A 14,645-nucleotide genomic window follows, 5' to 3' on the forward strand; every position below is an offset into this window, starting at 1 on the left:
TGGGATGGTCCATCCTACAACTCAATATGCCGAGTACAAGATTCCAACACTAGATTCAATTCTGTCTGACTATTGTTTGGAAGGTCCGTGATCCAACCCTGATGTTACGCCGTACTAATTACATAGCTCACTCCCGGTACGCCATCTTCGGTACATGCCAACTGGAAAAGAAACATAACGTGAGTCAGAAGCTCGACCACGATGAACGCTCAACAGGACGTTCTTGCATGCCTCGTTCCAAATCCCGATCCCGACGCTTACTCTTACTCTTCTTGCCCTTCTTCTTCTTCTTTTTCTCCTCCCTGCCCAGATAAGTAGATGGCTCCAGAGAGTTCAGATAATCCTCCTCATCATCCAAGTCACGATGAGTAAAATAGAAAAACGTCCCGCCAAAGAACGCTAACACGGCAACAAACCCATAGTTCCACTTCAGGAGCGGATCCTCACTCAATACAGTGAGACCCTGCTGCGCAGCGGCAGCGACGGTGTTTGACATGAGGTACAACGCCTGGACGACGCTCTTCATGTTCTTGGGTGCCTTGGTATACGCGTACTCGTAGCCAGTGATGGTTGTAAAGATTTCGCTAACTGCGATGAGGATGTATGTGATTGTTTGGAGCCAGACGCTGATGGGGGCGGGTTTGTCGCAGGTACTTGCGTGGTTATGGCAAGGACTGAGGACATAGATGAAGTGCTGGGTGACGGTTGCGGTGATCATGGAGAGGGATGCGATAATGTACCCAGCGTAGATGCGTTTTATGGGTGTGAAGTTGAACCCGAGTTTACTAATGAGGGGGTAAATGAATTGGTCCATGAGCGGGATGGTGATGATTAGGAAGAGAGGGTCCAGGTTGTTGATTATGTCGTTAGGGACGCCGTGGAGTTCCATTGTCGCGGCTTGGGAAGTCAGGTTACTGGTCATTTGTCCAAAGGCGAGCCCTAGATGGTTCGGTGTTAATAATATTCTGGCCTGTTTGTTACTGGGGTCGTAAGTGTGGAACATACAATAGACAGGATACCAAGCGAAGACACCGCATGCTTTAACGGCTCTGCGCACTTCATCGACCCATTGGTCGTCAAAAGTCATCCAGTACGGACGACGGCAAACACGTATCTTGCTGGGCTTTGCATTTCCCCAAAAGTCAGGCGATCTGCAGTTCTTGATACTGTTCAAGTAAGCAAACTGATCGAGAAGCGACCGGGTGTTATTGGATAGGGAATCTGGGGGTGAAATCAAAATACTATAATTACTCACAGTCGAATGGGATTCCAGGACCAATGAGGCCTCAATGCATAAGCCCATAGCCTAAAAGCTTTTGCAATAACGGATCCAGTAGGAGGCGTGACATCGTACTTGTGTCGACAAACGAAGAGAACCAGGGGACACAACGAAAACAACGCGGTTGGAATAGTAAATGACAGCCAAAACCCAATGTACTTCTCCGCGTAGATCATGGAAATCGAACCGGCCAAGCCACCAACGTTGATCATGAGGTAGAAGTACATGAAGATACGGGAGATCGTCTGGACTGGGTCCACTATGCATCGTTCCCCGGTTTTGGGGTTGGTTCTGATGTAGGGTTTGGCGCGCTGATGCTGCTCAGCGATCAATGGGGCAATATTGGACCTGTGCCTGTTAGTAGGTCTCATGCTCCCATGATCGATTACTTACTTGAAGCCGCCGACACCGATACCGAAGACAACGAGGCCGGCGGAAAAGCAGACGACAGCAATATCGGGGTGCTGAATGACAGGGGGAAGAGCAGATACGATGAGGATAATGTGTCCAAGCATAGCAAAGATAAACGAGACCTGGATTGTCTTCAGACGACCCCAGAACTCGTCGGCAATCCATGCCCCGAAGATTGGGGTAAAGTAGCACCAGAAAGTATTGACTAGGGTCCACATCAGCACATGTTGATAAGGGTCTATGGAGTTGCTTGACAACGCGGAGAACTCACAAGTGATTAGACCAGTTGCTGCTCTCTGACCATGTCCAAGAGCCCCGGGTTGTCCACTAAATCCGGCACCAGTAGTCGAGTTAGGAGGCAAAGGCTGCTGGATGAAGTTGGTAACTAAAAGGTCAGCATCCATATTGATAGGACAGTAACACTGAGGGTATCCAAGCAGACATACAAACAGCAGCTGTTCCATAATACGAGAATCTCTCGCACAACTCGACAAAGGCAATGGTATACGCAGTCCAGCGGACATTGCCAGCAACACGGGGAAGGGTCTTGAGCTCTTCTTCGGTAGGATATTCAAGTTCAGGTTTATTCGATGGAAGCTTAGCAGCTATTGCTGCTGCTCTCTTCTCCTCCTGGAGTTGTCTCTCTGCCAGCTTGGCGGTATAGCAAGTCATGTCCGCAGACTCCCTCATTCTGGAGAGAACCATGGTTGGAGATGAGCAATTGGTAGCCACCTAGGCTGGGATGGGATATGAGAAAAGGATGAAGATGGAAACGGGGAAAAGAAGAACAGAAAGGAAAGAGAAGAGGCAGGGAGACTTGAGTGTGGGAGAGCAATTGAACGCATGTTGTGTTGTGATTGATATTTGCTCAAAACACTCCACCCACATTCACTTTGGACCTTTCTGCACCCAGTCACCCAGGGCCTAAAAGAAAGTCCTGCGCGCATATCCACATTGCCCGAGTTGCTTGAATGGACACCGAAGGATGTGTTAGCCAGCCCAGGTTTGGTTTCGTTTTGGATTGTCGAAGGCATTGGAAAGGTCATCATCCCCCCATTCTCCATCTATCCTTCATCCTCACAACCTTTAAGGCCCCTGTTATGACCGTGGTCACAAAATAAGCATCCCAAAGAAGTTTGGTTAGACTGACAAGGTTAGATAAAAACTAAGATGATGGAGCCTGCGGCCTGGAATGGAACATCGCTTGCAGCTCTGTTTCCTCGTATAGGGTTCGCGAAAACTACAGAAAGAAAGGCCTCCAAGATGGATAATGACGATCATGATCATCAACACTGAACAAACAGTGTAATCCACAAATAGATCTCGAGAAGCCTCCAAGAATGTAAGTTATCTACTTTTCACTCTTTAGTGCTGGAATTAATTACTGACCGAGCTAGTGTCTCGAAAGAGATTCAAGCAAATGCTGTATCACCAAGACAGGTGAACCCATCGAAGTGGCATACATTTTCCTGCTGCACTTGGCGCGAGAGGAATTGATATGGAATCAAACTTTGGACGGCCCCTCGCATGCTTTGGAGTGAGGAAAGGGCCAGGCCTGCGTGCTGAGACAAGTTGTATAACCTCAGTTCATGATATACCTATATAAGGGTACGCGGGTGGAATATTAGGAGCAGGACTGTTATGAGTTAAAATTGGCTTTAGAGTCGACTTAGAAATGGAGCTTTTATTACAAACTTGACGAATTCCTTTTTTTTTTTTTTTTTTTCCCCTGATCAGGTACAGTGAATAACAGCACGCGTAATCGACCAGCACTCCCAAGAAGCGCAAGTTATTGACGGCCTTGACAACCTTGAAACCTTGACATAAACGATGACAATATAAAATAAATCAGATTCTTTCCGGGTTCGATTACTACCAAGAGCCAACAGACGGAGAGGCATAAGTCCCAGCAACCGTCTCCCCACTGCACTCACTCGGAACCTCAGTCGCTGTCGACGACCCCCAAGACAACGGCACCTGGCCATTCCTTCGCGCAACAGTCGTCAAGAACGACGCAAAGGACCAAGTTAGGAGAGCTGCAGAGGCCTGGTCTCCGCTGTCGCGGGAGAACTGCTCCGACAACGCGCCGTCGCTCGGAGTATACGCCTGCACGATATCGATGAAGCCGTCAGCATAGGCTTTGACTGCACCTGTAATGGACTCATATTCAGAAGAGGAGCTATCGAAAGATCCGGTTTTCGTGTTGTTGACGAGGTCGGTGAAGAAGGGGAGGGAGACGTCTGTTATATCGATGCTGCCTTGTTTGTCCCATTGGTAGAGGGCGTCATACAGCTGCTCGGCGGCAGCGAGTGTTGTGAGATACCTGGTATCGGTAAGTATAGCGCGAAAGGAGGTACATAACTCAGGTCTAGACTGACCATGGATTTCCTCCTTGGTAGTTATCTTCCGCATAACGACCGGTAGCAACTGCTTTACCCGCACCAATGCCGCTATTAATCCCATATACAGAGCGGAACGAATCGACATACACCTTATGGTTAGCCAGCGCCCGAGCCGAGCAAGGCTGGAAAGTCGCATCATCACAACCAGCCTCCGGGTCAAACAAGTTCAACGAAGCAATGACCGAGTTTGCATCAACACCAGTACGTCCGTTCGTCGGGTTATTCGAGACAATGGCAGAACCATCCCAGAATTCCTGAAGATGGCACAGTATCTGAGGAGCCACGGAGCATGAATCACACGTCTCCCCAAGAGCTTCAGCAAACGCGGCGCCCTCGACTAGCGCCTTGAACTGGACGGCCGTGGTGAAGAACGACGTCCCCTCTACCTCCTCCCAAAGATCAAAGCCGGTTTCGTTCCAGTACTCGCCAACGTATGCAAGGTCGTTCTGGACAATCGGCCAGATGTTGGCTGATATTACGGACGTGCTGTTATTATTCGCGAGGTAGTTTCCGTATGCTATTAGCGCAGAGGCGCGCAGAGCAGGCCCGTCGCGCTGCGGGCGGCCCCATTCATCGGTGAACTGACTCAGGTCGACGTTGAATTTCGGCTCACCGAGCCCAGATCCATCGGAGAGGCCGCCCGAGGGGTTGTCCACTGACTGGAGGGTTGCTTGTGAGTCGACATAGTTTTGGATGGTGGATTCGAGGTCTGCGTTTCCGGCGCGAAATTCCTCGATGAGAGCGGCAAGTGTCATGGCTGCATCTCGAGTCCAGGTGTAGAAGTCTGGATTATTGCTGTTAACCATGAGTTTTTTTTTTTCTATGGCTCTAATGCATCTCCACTTACAGTCTGGGTCATCTTTGGATGGAGAAGCAACAACAACGCCAGAGGAGGCCCCGGAGACAAGACTTCCGTCGGCACCGATGTTGTTCAAGACACCCTCCAGGGCTATAGGTGTTTGCGAATTTATAAAGGAGTCCACGTCAGCCCTTTTGTACATCGGATACCGAGGGAAGGCGACAGCTCCGGTTGCAGCTAGGAGGGAAATTGACGACTTGAACAAAGACATGGTGCAGGAGGTTTAGGCTGTTCAAATTGAGAATTGTGATTGTTGATCTAGGACTTCATGATAGCAGTCCGACGCGCCTTTATACTTTTGCGCGTTGTTCGCATGGCCTTGACATGTACTGGATCGACAGCACCGCCGGATATTGAACATACAGGCAACGGGCCGATCAGTCACAGATAGGGAGCTCTTAACGATGCCGAGATGCGTGCATCTCCCACCCTACGTAGTGAAAACAAGCAATCTGGGGTCGACGCCATGCAGAGACAGCCACATCAAGGTTTGATCGTCCGAGATTACATCGGTGAAAGCCCATTGCCTGCTGCGTCTATCTCTCTGATTGCTTAAGTTCCATCTCATTACCGACAACTCACCGGCTGTGAGATATTGTGGAGCTAGCCATTGTCTCTCATTTGCTATCTGATTAAATAGTGGCTCGACACTGTATCCATTGCTCGCGCGATGTCGGTCCGACATCTCGTCCACACAGTGATGAAAGATTTAACCCCCCTGTCCAGCATGACGACGCTTTATTAAATAACATTAACTAGCAGTTTTGTCTGATATTACCCTCCTGTGCGGGTTCAGATCGAAAGCCCTAATGAGTACTAGACACCAATATGATAAGCAGCTAGAACAACATTCTAATTCAAATAATTGATCAATAAATCATTCATGACGAATCGCCAAAGTCTCGCCACTCGCGACCTGATACACCGCACCAGATCCATTCACACCCAGGACCTCAACCCGGGCATCAAAATCCGGTGTAAACGCAATCGGTCTCCCAGGAGCCCAAGAAATCCTCACCACCCCAGAGCCCGCAATAGCAAACGACCCCTCCATAGTCTCCCAATGTTTCCTCCGCGGTTCAAACCGGATCGTCCCAAACCCGGGTCCCCCAGGACTCAACCCGGCCACATTAGCAACAAAATCGTGGACAGGCACCGCGCTCCACCCATGACAATCACTCCGCGGCATCGCCGCCGACTCAGCCCACGTCGTGAGATTCTGACTCATCATATCAGACCACGGCCGTAATAACATGGGCCGCAGCTGGTCGTACAGATTTGTTTTACGCGCAGCTTCGAAAACATAGAAGCCCATTGCGTACGAGCAGCGCGCATACCCCGACTGCTCATCAGTAAGAGCGCGGAGGAGGATATCGCGCGCCTCATCACCGCCAACAGCACCAGAGAGAACCGCAAAAACCTGACAGTGCTGGCTGCGCTCCTCATCCGGACTATCGGGCCCATCGACGAAAAATCCGCCACCACCACGCAGACAATTCTTTACGACTGCATTGTTGAGATTCGACGCGCGCTGGCGGTATTCAGCGCCCGTGTCGTGCCGCCCAATAAAGGCGCAGAGCTCTGCTGCTTTCTGCAGCGCGTAGGCGTAGATCAGACTATTGTGTGTGGCTACGCCGGTGCGGTGATACGCAGGAGGGACCGCCAGGTTCCGGAAATCGCCCCTTGCAGATACAGGGTCGGACCATTCTCTCGTCCAGTCGACGAACGGCCAGACGTCCCATGCGAAGCGGCCGACTAAGCCGTTCTCGTTTAGTCGCTGGTCGAAGTGGTTGAGGATGCCGTCTATGGCACCGAGGTAGCGACGCACGAGACTTGCGTCGCCAAAGTACATCATGTGGTCGTGGACCATGAGGATCCAGTATAGCGAGAAGCAGGGGATGTTCACGCCTGGGAATGGAGAAGGGAAGTGAGTCTCGATTAGCCCGTCTGGGCGACGACTGGCGTAGAACTCCTGCATGCATTTCCGGGCGAGGCGGTCGTCGTGGGAGAGCTGGTAGGTGAAGAGGATTTGGAGACGGGCGTCCATGGCGAATTGGTTCTGCTCGTAGAAGGGGCAGTCTTCGTATGTCTCGTGCATGCAGTTGCGGAGGGTGTTGAGGCTGATTTCCCATGTCTTTGCGGTGTCTGGGGATGGGAAGTGAGATATTTCGGTTTTGATATCGAGTGGGTAGTGCATGGCTCTGTAGTCTAGTTGCAGGACTCGGAGGGGAGTAGACGATGTCTCGATATGCAGCTCGACATATCGGAAGGTGCGGAACCAGAAGGGCTCGTAGGAGACATCGAAGTCAGCAGGAATGCTTCTGTCAATAGTGTAGAAATCATCCTGCCCGACTATGATCCCAGATGCATCAGTGCGGTCACCCTTGTTCCGGGCAAATGGGTTCGGTGTGGGCGATTCAGACGGCTTCTCGAAGCACTCGGCGGTGCGGATACGAATCCTCGACGCTGCACCTCCTTGGAATCTGAATTGGAGAAATGCCGTTGTCAGCCTTGCGGCATCAAGAACCACCGTTGTCTGAGAGTTTGGTAGGACCTCAACTGCCTCGTTGCTCTGCACAAGACGGTGCCATCGCACTGCGTCGAGTTCTCCGTCACATCTAGCAACAGAGGTGAACCTTGTGTCAATTTCTGGAAAATGCGGAATTGATCGCTCTGCAAGTCTCCATGGGTCCAGAATTGGAAGCATGGGGGTCTTCATAGTAGACTTGATGGCAGAATGCCAGGTTGAATCGTTGCATTCGATGCCCAACCAGCCCCTATCTTCTTTGGATCCATCGACATCCTCGCTGACAGACAGAAACGACGGACCAAGAGCTGGATTCCAGTCCCTTGTCGAAAGGATCTTTACAGCGTCATCGACCTTGCACCGCCATGATGAACTTGTCGATATATCCTACGCAGTTGCGATTAGTTTTCTGGCCAGTCTTTGGGGTACGTGATATGATACCATGTCCGAGCAATGAAGAATAAACCCCGGGATAATCCCTCTTGCCATGGACATATTCCCCGAATGGAACGGGGAATAGCGAAGCACACGCGCAGCGACAACATTGCCACCAATGCGAAGCAGCGGCGCAACGTCCACAGTCTCATAGTTCCACTCTCCGAGATGGCTTTTGGCCGGCCCGAATGCAACGCTCTGCCCGTTGACGAACAGTCTGTACCGCGTGTCTGCAGAGACATGGACAACACACTGCGCCGGGACCGTCTCGACTGTGAAAGTCTTGCGGAATTGCACAAAGCGTGCGACATGGTCCTTCTCGTCCCAGTTGGGAGACCAGATCCAGTCGGTGTCTTGACTCCAGTGGCGGCCCATTTTGTTTTTGCTGCCACACCGCGACGCTGGTTAAAAGCGATATGTATATGAAGGATCAGCAGACTGGTGAGGGCACGATATCCGAAGTGGTCGGGACGCGGGGCGCGAGAGCGTATGAGTACTCCGTCCTTGATGCTGAGGCCGATCTCGGAATTCCCGTGGTGCAGGGCTCGGTGTAGTTCACCCCGAGCCCTACCCCGGATATCCCAGGATCACATTTCCGGCCTCTCCACGCTTCTCCGCATTATAAGATTGATTTTGCTCCTCGCGGAGATGGGGTATCCCGTTTAACGAAAGATTGTATATGTTATGAAAACATGTCACCACGAAAAGACCATGAAAAAGCCACGGTCGAGCACCTCGACGATGCCGTTCGAACCTACGGATCCGACGAGGAGTCCAAGTCGGCATGGCAGACGCTAAAAAGTAATCCGAAGATCATTGCGCTCTGTTTCTTCGCAAATGTCGGGCCGTTGATGTATGGTTTTGACAATCTGGCTACCTCGCTCTGTCTCTCCATGCCTGCTTTTGAGTACGCCACAACCACTCTTAACCACCTAACAATCTTAACTAACAGCCTACCTAGACTTCAGTTCGGAGAGATGGTAAATGGATCGCCCGTAATTGCAGCATGGTGGCAGTCCGTCTGGAATGCAATGGGCCAGATTGGGACTATGCTGGGTGCAGTGGCCATCGGCTTCATTGCGGACCGGTTCGGACGCAGAGTGTGCTTCGCCGTCTCAGCTATTTTCTCTGCTGCTGGTATCGCGATCCTGTATATCTGCTCTACGCCTGGAATTTTTCTCGCGGGGAAGACTGTTAATGCCCTGTCGTTGGGGATGGCCATTTCTGTTGGCCAGACTTACGTTGCGGAGATCACACCTGTCGCTATGCGTGGCATTGCCCTTTCAGGGTTCACATTTAGTATGGTCAGTGCAGCCTCCATATTCACTACTTCGCCACTACTGATGCTATGAATAGAATCTAGGTTACATGATTGCCGCGTCGGTCGCCTTCGGACGGCTAACTATCATGGATGCATCCGCCTACCGGGTACGTCTATACATCATATCCAACGGACTAATAATAATATGATCTATCCCAGGTCCTCTTCGCAGCAGGATGGGTCTGGCCCGGTCTAATGCTCCTCCTCTTCTCCCTCATCCCCGAGTCCCCCTTCCATCTCGTCCGACAAGGATCCCCAGAAAAAGCACGCAAAGCCCTAATCCGGCTCTCGCCAAAGGGAACAGACGTCACCACGCAGCTCACAGCAATAGAGTGGCTAGTCGAGGACGAACGCGCCCTCGCCAACGAAGCTCAATCCGCGTCCTTTGTCGAGCTCTTCAACAAAGATAACATCCGCCGAACTCGGATCATCATATACTGCAATGCGCTGAACCAGATGATCGGGGCTACTTTTATCGGGAACGGGCCGTACTTTTTGATCTCGGCGGGTCTGCCCTCTTCGTCAACGGGGATGCTGGTTGAGATTGGAATCGCGTTTGCTATCTGCAGTAGTATCATAACGTGGTTCCTTATTCCGCGGACGGGGAATCGCACCCTCATGCTCTGGGGGACGGCCGGGTCGGCTTTATTCTTCATTATCATCGGCGTGTCTGGCTGCTTTTATACAAAGGCAGCAAAATGGTATTCAATCCTATCCCTATTGTGTTTTCCTCGCTAATTAACTCGCTGGATAGGACAACCGGCATAGGCCTCCAATTAATCTGGTGGTCTATCGGCCCTTGCATCGGTCCTGCAATGAGTGTCGCGGGTCAGGTATCGCAGGCCCGTCTTCGTGCAAAGTCCCAGTCGCTGGGGTTTGGGTTTAATTACTTCTTCTCTGCTATTTGGAATGTCTGTGTGCCTTATATGTTCAATACGGACGAGGGGAACCTTGGTGGCAAGATGGGGTTTATTTACCTTGCTACTGCTGTTATTGCGTGGGTTGCTATCTTCTTTGATGTCCCTGAGACGAAGGGACGGTCGTTTGCCGAGCTGGATGAGATGTTCCAGGAGGGATTGCCTGCTAGAGAGTTTAAGACTTGGAGGCGTGAGGTTGACGCTGAGTGAGATTGTTATATCATTATATTATTAAATAGGCGCCTTGGGAAACCAAATACCTCTATTTCCTCCACTCGCTCTCCGTCTCCAACCAAGCCCTAACATCCTTCAACCCGGGATGCACTCTCTTCAGCGTCGCAATATCAGCCCCAAACCCTTCATCATGGAACCACCGGAACATCAACCCCGCATCCGCCACCATCCACATCAAAAACCGCGAGACAAACTCCCACGTCGTGGGGATATCCCTCCCCGTGACACTCTTAAACACCCTCGCCAACTCATCAAACGCCACCTCGTCACTAGCCAGCGATATCGCCTTCCTCTTATACTCCTGCTCTCCATACTTGAGAAAGGCCTCTGCACCAAAGAACCCGATATCCGAAACCGCAACAAGCTGCAGCGGTCTTCCCTGCAGCGCAACCTTAAATGTCGTGGCCCATAGTTTCCCCACGAATCCCGGTACAAGGCCGCCGTCTAGGAATGTGACGGGGCGGAGAATCGTCCAGGTCATGTCTGTTCCCTTGGTGCTGTCTATGAGGTGGAGTTCGATGTTATGCTTGTTGATGAAGTGTGGGATATTCGTGGGGTTGTTGAGCGAATTGTCGCCGCCGCGGTCGACGGAGGAATATACAAAGTGTTTGACGTTGTTTCTGAGTGCGGCGTCTATGAGATTTTTGCCTTGGTGTTCTTCGACTTCGGTGTTTCCGCTGAAGGAAGCAACCTGTTGTTTAGTTAGTCACATTAACTAAGTAAGTAACTATATACCGTAGGGTGATAAACCTGCACACTAAAAACACCCCAGATCGGGCTCTCCGTGACCATTTTTGCATTATTGAAGATATCATCCGGTTGGTCCAATGTTCCCTGCACGAGCTTGATCTTGGGCGATTTGAGCGCGAGTTTCTGCGCGCCTGAGGAGTTGGTGTTGCGGGTTAGAGCTAGGATCTCGACATTGGCGTCCTGCTGGAGGAGATTGTCGATTACGCTGCCGCCTTGTTTGCCTGTGGCGCCTGTGATGAGGATTACTTTTGACATTGCTCTTATCTTGGACTGGTGATATTATAGAGGGTTAACCGGTTTTGTAGTGAGGCCGGGGTCAAGAAATGAGGTGGAAATGAATAGAATTAAATCAAGGCGAGTAGAGTCTCTGGCTAAATAAAGTACCATCTTCTCAGCACCTTCTGCACCCAATCTCCAGTTCGAGGTCGTGATTTCATGATTGCTAATGCTGCTGGTCATCTGCGGCCTCTCGGCAGGCCGAATCCCCGACCGCCGATGCCGACAAAGCCCTAACTAATCAGTAGTCTTACAAAGCTGCTTGTGTCGAGTTGAATGGGGTGAAATAGAAAGTATTCCAGTTTTCTGGTATGGTGTCCAAGATTACAAGAATATAAATCAAATACTCTTACCGCAGAAGCGAACTCACCCTCTGCAGACTCGTCTCGACAGAGGAGGCCCGGGGTTCAGACTTCGGGGGCGCATTCTGGTCACCGAAATCAGGGGCTAGGAATATGGGATAAAAGCTTTCTGAGTGCAGATCATTTTTCCATTGTGAAGTGTCTTGTCGATGAAAGATTATCTCCATCATGATTACGGAGTATAGTGCAACAACTGGTGGCCAGTGTGGCCCCCCTGAGGTTATACAACATGCAGCCCCAGTGATACAGACTTTGGCCTGTACTCAAAAGGTCCGCTCCGTCGAAACCGGTTCATGCAAGGCATTATGTGTCAATGCTTACGCTGTTCAAGTATTTTTTCTGAGCACGGGCACTGCGGATGATAGCTAATACGGAGTGTTCGAGTGTTGTCTGTCTGCCGTTGCCATTAGGATGCTTGCGAACCTTCCACATCAGCTTCCAACTTCCGCTGGATTTGGAATTATACGATATACTGTATCCCAATATATGAGCTCGGTATCAAATGGTGCTATTTATTTATATCCGTAACATTGAGATTGTGTTGTCCATCTTATGGTCGCAACGTTATCCTTACTCAGAAGTAGCAAAAGTCCACGTCAGAAGAGGCGGCACATTGGCAGAAGTACTGGAGTATTGTTGTGATTTATTGAGGGTCAATTTGGATATCTCATGAGTTTCTCTTGTTTTGTAGGTGGCTGATCCACGCAACATGTCGGTACCTTTTGAGAATTATTTGATGCCAAAAAGTTCACGCAATATCGCCTTTATCTGCAGAATAAATATGAGAGAAAAGATGCGAGATTATTTATCACCGCGCGTGGAGCAGAACATGGTCAAACTCGATGTATAAACCTGACATCAGCAAAGGACGTACTTTCGTCCACACCATCCCAGATTCCAAATAAACACGCCCAGATCATCAATCAGCTGCAACTGCATGGTCCCGGCCAATCTACGCATCGTCCCGGTCGGCGCATCAACCACACTCAAACGGCCAAGCAGGGGCCCGGACAAACCGGCCCGCGGCCTGTTCTGACTCAAGCTGTCAAGCAAGTCCGGATTAGAATCATTTTTTTTTTCTTCAAGTCCCACTGATCACGGTCACGATTACGGGCCGGCCCCCCTGGGTCCTTGATCAGCTCACTCGGTAGTCGGTGTCTCTGCAAGTGGCAATCGGTGGTCCCGAGAATTGCAGGCTAAGCCGTTTGACAGTTGATACATCAATTCCGCAGCACAAAGAGATTTCCAGAGCCACTTCTGATTGGATCAGAGGTGTGCTTCGACAATTTGTCATTCCCGGGTTCAATTCCCCGAGGCCCTTGTTGGCTGGTTGGTACCTAAAAACTCGAGGGCTCAGGAAGCACTGCGGCGGTTTCGCATGATCGGCTGATGGGATGTGTAGAGCGGCGAGGAGGGATCTATCCAAACGCAAAACAAAGAGAATATGGGAGCCCGGGAGCTTGGATGACGGGCCGCGGAGTCTGTCAGAGTCAGTGCTAATTTTGGATTGGTTGGCTTTGGGGGCTTTTTCCTGGTTCTCAGCTGTCATGCGGGCAGCAGAGACTGGTGACGATGGTGGGAAGAATCGTATAAGTCACATTTGAGTCGCGCTTTGGATCAGATCGCTCCGTCTTGATTAACTCTATGCTTTCATCTTCATGATCTGTGCATCTTTGGATATTATTCTCCTGCGGGGTAGCCTCCTGAAATAAAACAGATCGATGCCCCCGTTTACAACCACATCCATATATCATTCCTCTTCCACAACTCGACCATCAACACAACAGCAAAGAGATAATCTTCCACTTCCAGCGTTTTCGGACAGCCAAGAAGACACCTCACTCTCTCTGCCCGCCAAAGCAGGACTCGCCCTTGGGCTGATAGGTTAGTGGTTACAGTAATGCCTGGTAACACAGAGGACAATAATCACTAACAAGGAACGCCAATAACAGGAATCGCTGCTATACTCATTCTCATCATCATCACAATGCGCACCAAACAAAGCCCAGTCCTTACAATCCGCTCTCTCTTCTCGCGACGCTCCAAGCAAGCGAAGAATGAGAAGTCGTCGGAGCGGTGCTCAACCAGTGCCTCTGACCACAATGACTCCGTGTCGATGTTCCGAACAGCCAGACCAACAAAAGCCCTCGACAAGGAACTCGAGATCCTCGGGCTACTCGTTGATCCTCGAAAGGAACTTCAACCGACGCCAATCTTGCAACACTCGCACTCACAGCCACGACCTGCCTCCGCATCTGCACGCAGGCCGAAGACAGCTACGCCTCCCCCACACAACCTCTCCCTATTCCCAGCCGTACATACAAACCAAGGCTCGGAATATCGTGCGCAAGAGCACGATACAACATCATCATCATCATCAACCCAAAGTCACGACGAGCCTCCTCACCACCCACCCTCCCCGCTCCTCCCTCCAACACCATCACTCTGGCTCCCACTCCAGACGCATCGAGCATCACAACAACCAGCGGAGCCGGATCTCAGTATCCCGCCAAGTCCATCCCTGAGTTATCGAACATTCGCTACGCGGTCGTCGGGTATATTCCCGTTCGGGGCGGAGCCTCACACCGTGGACGATGGGACTGTGTCGGATACGTTGTTGGACGACCATGTGCTTGTGCTGCCGTCGCCGCCGAGGTTTGCGCGCTCGTATGGATGGGGTGGGATATAGATAGATTTGATTATTTTGTATTGGGGGCTGGCTGGCGTATAGGAATACTCGTATTACTTAGACAGGCGTGTATGACGTTATGACTGTATGACTTTTAATAATGATCAGTGTTTATTTCGTCTTTTATTAGTTGGTTTACCATTTACTATATTGGTTAATTATGCAGAAGTTCTGATATGGTCA

General features: G+C 50.7%; 6 protein-coding genes across 6 annotated transcripts; 2 read left to right on the plus strand and 4 right to left on the minus strand.

Moving 5' to 3' along the window:
• Positions 1-85: 85 nt before the first annotated feature.
• Positions 86-2,403, minus strand: ASPSYDRAFT_191234 (putative MFS peptide transporter). The gene is made up of 6 exons (XM_040843643.1): positions 2,137-2,403; positions 1,962-2,075; positions 1,673-1,895; positions 1,256-1,627; positions 1,006-1,166; positions 86-939 (listed from the first exon to the last, which is right to left on the minus strand). The coding sequence occupies exons 1-6, from the start codon at positions 2,393-2,395 to the stop codon at positions 185-187; spliced, it is 1,884 nt and encodes a 627-aa protein (XP_040707445.1). The 5' UTR covers positions 2,396-2,403; the 3' UTR covers positions 86-184.
• Positions 2,404-3,351: 948 nt separating this feature from the next.
• On the minus strand, positions 3,352-5,461 carry ASPSYDRAFT_191239 (glycoside hydrolase family 15 protein). The gene is made up of 3 exons (XM_040843644.1): positions 4,940-5,461; positions 4,069-4,876; positions 3,352-4,013 (listed from the first exon to the last, which is right to left on the minus strand). The coding sequence occupies exons 1-3, from the start codon at positions 5,160-5,162 to the stop codon at positions 3,563-3,565; spliced, it is 1,482 nt and encodes a 493-aa protein (XP_040707446.1). The 5' UTR covers positions 5,163-5,461; the 3' UTR covers positions 3,352-3,562.
• A 367-nt stretch (positions 5,462-5,828) lies between these two features.
• Positions 5,829-8,288, minus strand: ASPSYDRAFT_140026 (uncharacterized protein; the record flags this gene model as incomplete). Its single annotated transcript, XM_040841003.1, has 2 exons — positions 5,829-7,865; positions 7,908-8,288. The coding sequence occupies 2 exons, from the start codon at positions 8,286-8,288 to the stop codon at positions 5,829-5,831; spliced, it is 2,418 nt and encodes an 805-aa protein (XP_040707447.1).
• A 317-nt stretch (positions 8,289-8,605) lies between these two features.
• Positions 8,606-10,361, plus strand: ASPSYDRAFT_138519 (uncharacterized protein; the record flags this gene model as incomplete). The annotated part of the gene is made up of 5 exons (XM_040840850.1): positions 8,606-8,820; positions 8,875-9,217; positions 9,270-9,341; positions 9,394-9,935; positions 9,989-10,361. The coding sequence occupies 5 exons, from the start codon at positions 8,606-8,608 to the stop codon at positions 10,359-10,361; spliced, it is 1,545 nt and encodes a 514-aa protein (XP_040707448.1).
• Positions 10,362-10,413: 52 nt separating this feature from the next.
• ASPSYDRAFT_53304 (uncharacterized protein) lies at positions 10,414-11,390 on the minus strand (the record flags this gene model as incomplete). Its single annotated transcript, XM_040848664.1, has 2 exons — positions 10,414-11,076; positions 11,136-11,390. The coding sequence occupies 2 exons, from the start codon at positions 11,388-11,390 to the stop codon at positions 10,414-10,416; spliced, it is 918 nt and encodes a 305-aa protein (XP_040707449.1).
• Positions 11,391-13,760: 2,370 nt separating this feature from the next.
• Positions 13,761-14,462, plus strand: ASPSYDRAFT_25703 (uncharacterized protein; the record flags this gene model as incomplete). Its single annotated transcript, XM_040844192.1, has 1 exon — positions 13,761-14,462. One exon carries the CDS (start codon positions 13,761-13,763, stop codon positions 14,460-14,462), a length of 702 nt encoding a protein of 233 aa, XP_040707450.1.
• Positions 14,463-14,645: the final 183 nt, after the last annotated feature.

This window comes from Aspergillus sydowii (assembly GCF_001890705.1).
Source record: "Aspergillus sydowii CBS 593.65 unplaced genomic scaffold ASPSYscaffold_1, whole genome shotgun sequence".
Taxonomy (NCBI): Eukaryota; Fungi; Ascomycota; class Eurotiomycetes; order Eurotiales; family Aspergillaceae; genus Aspergillus; species Aspergillus sydowii.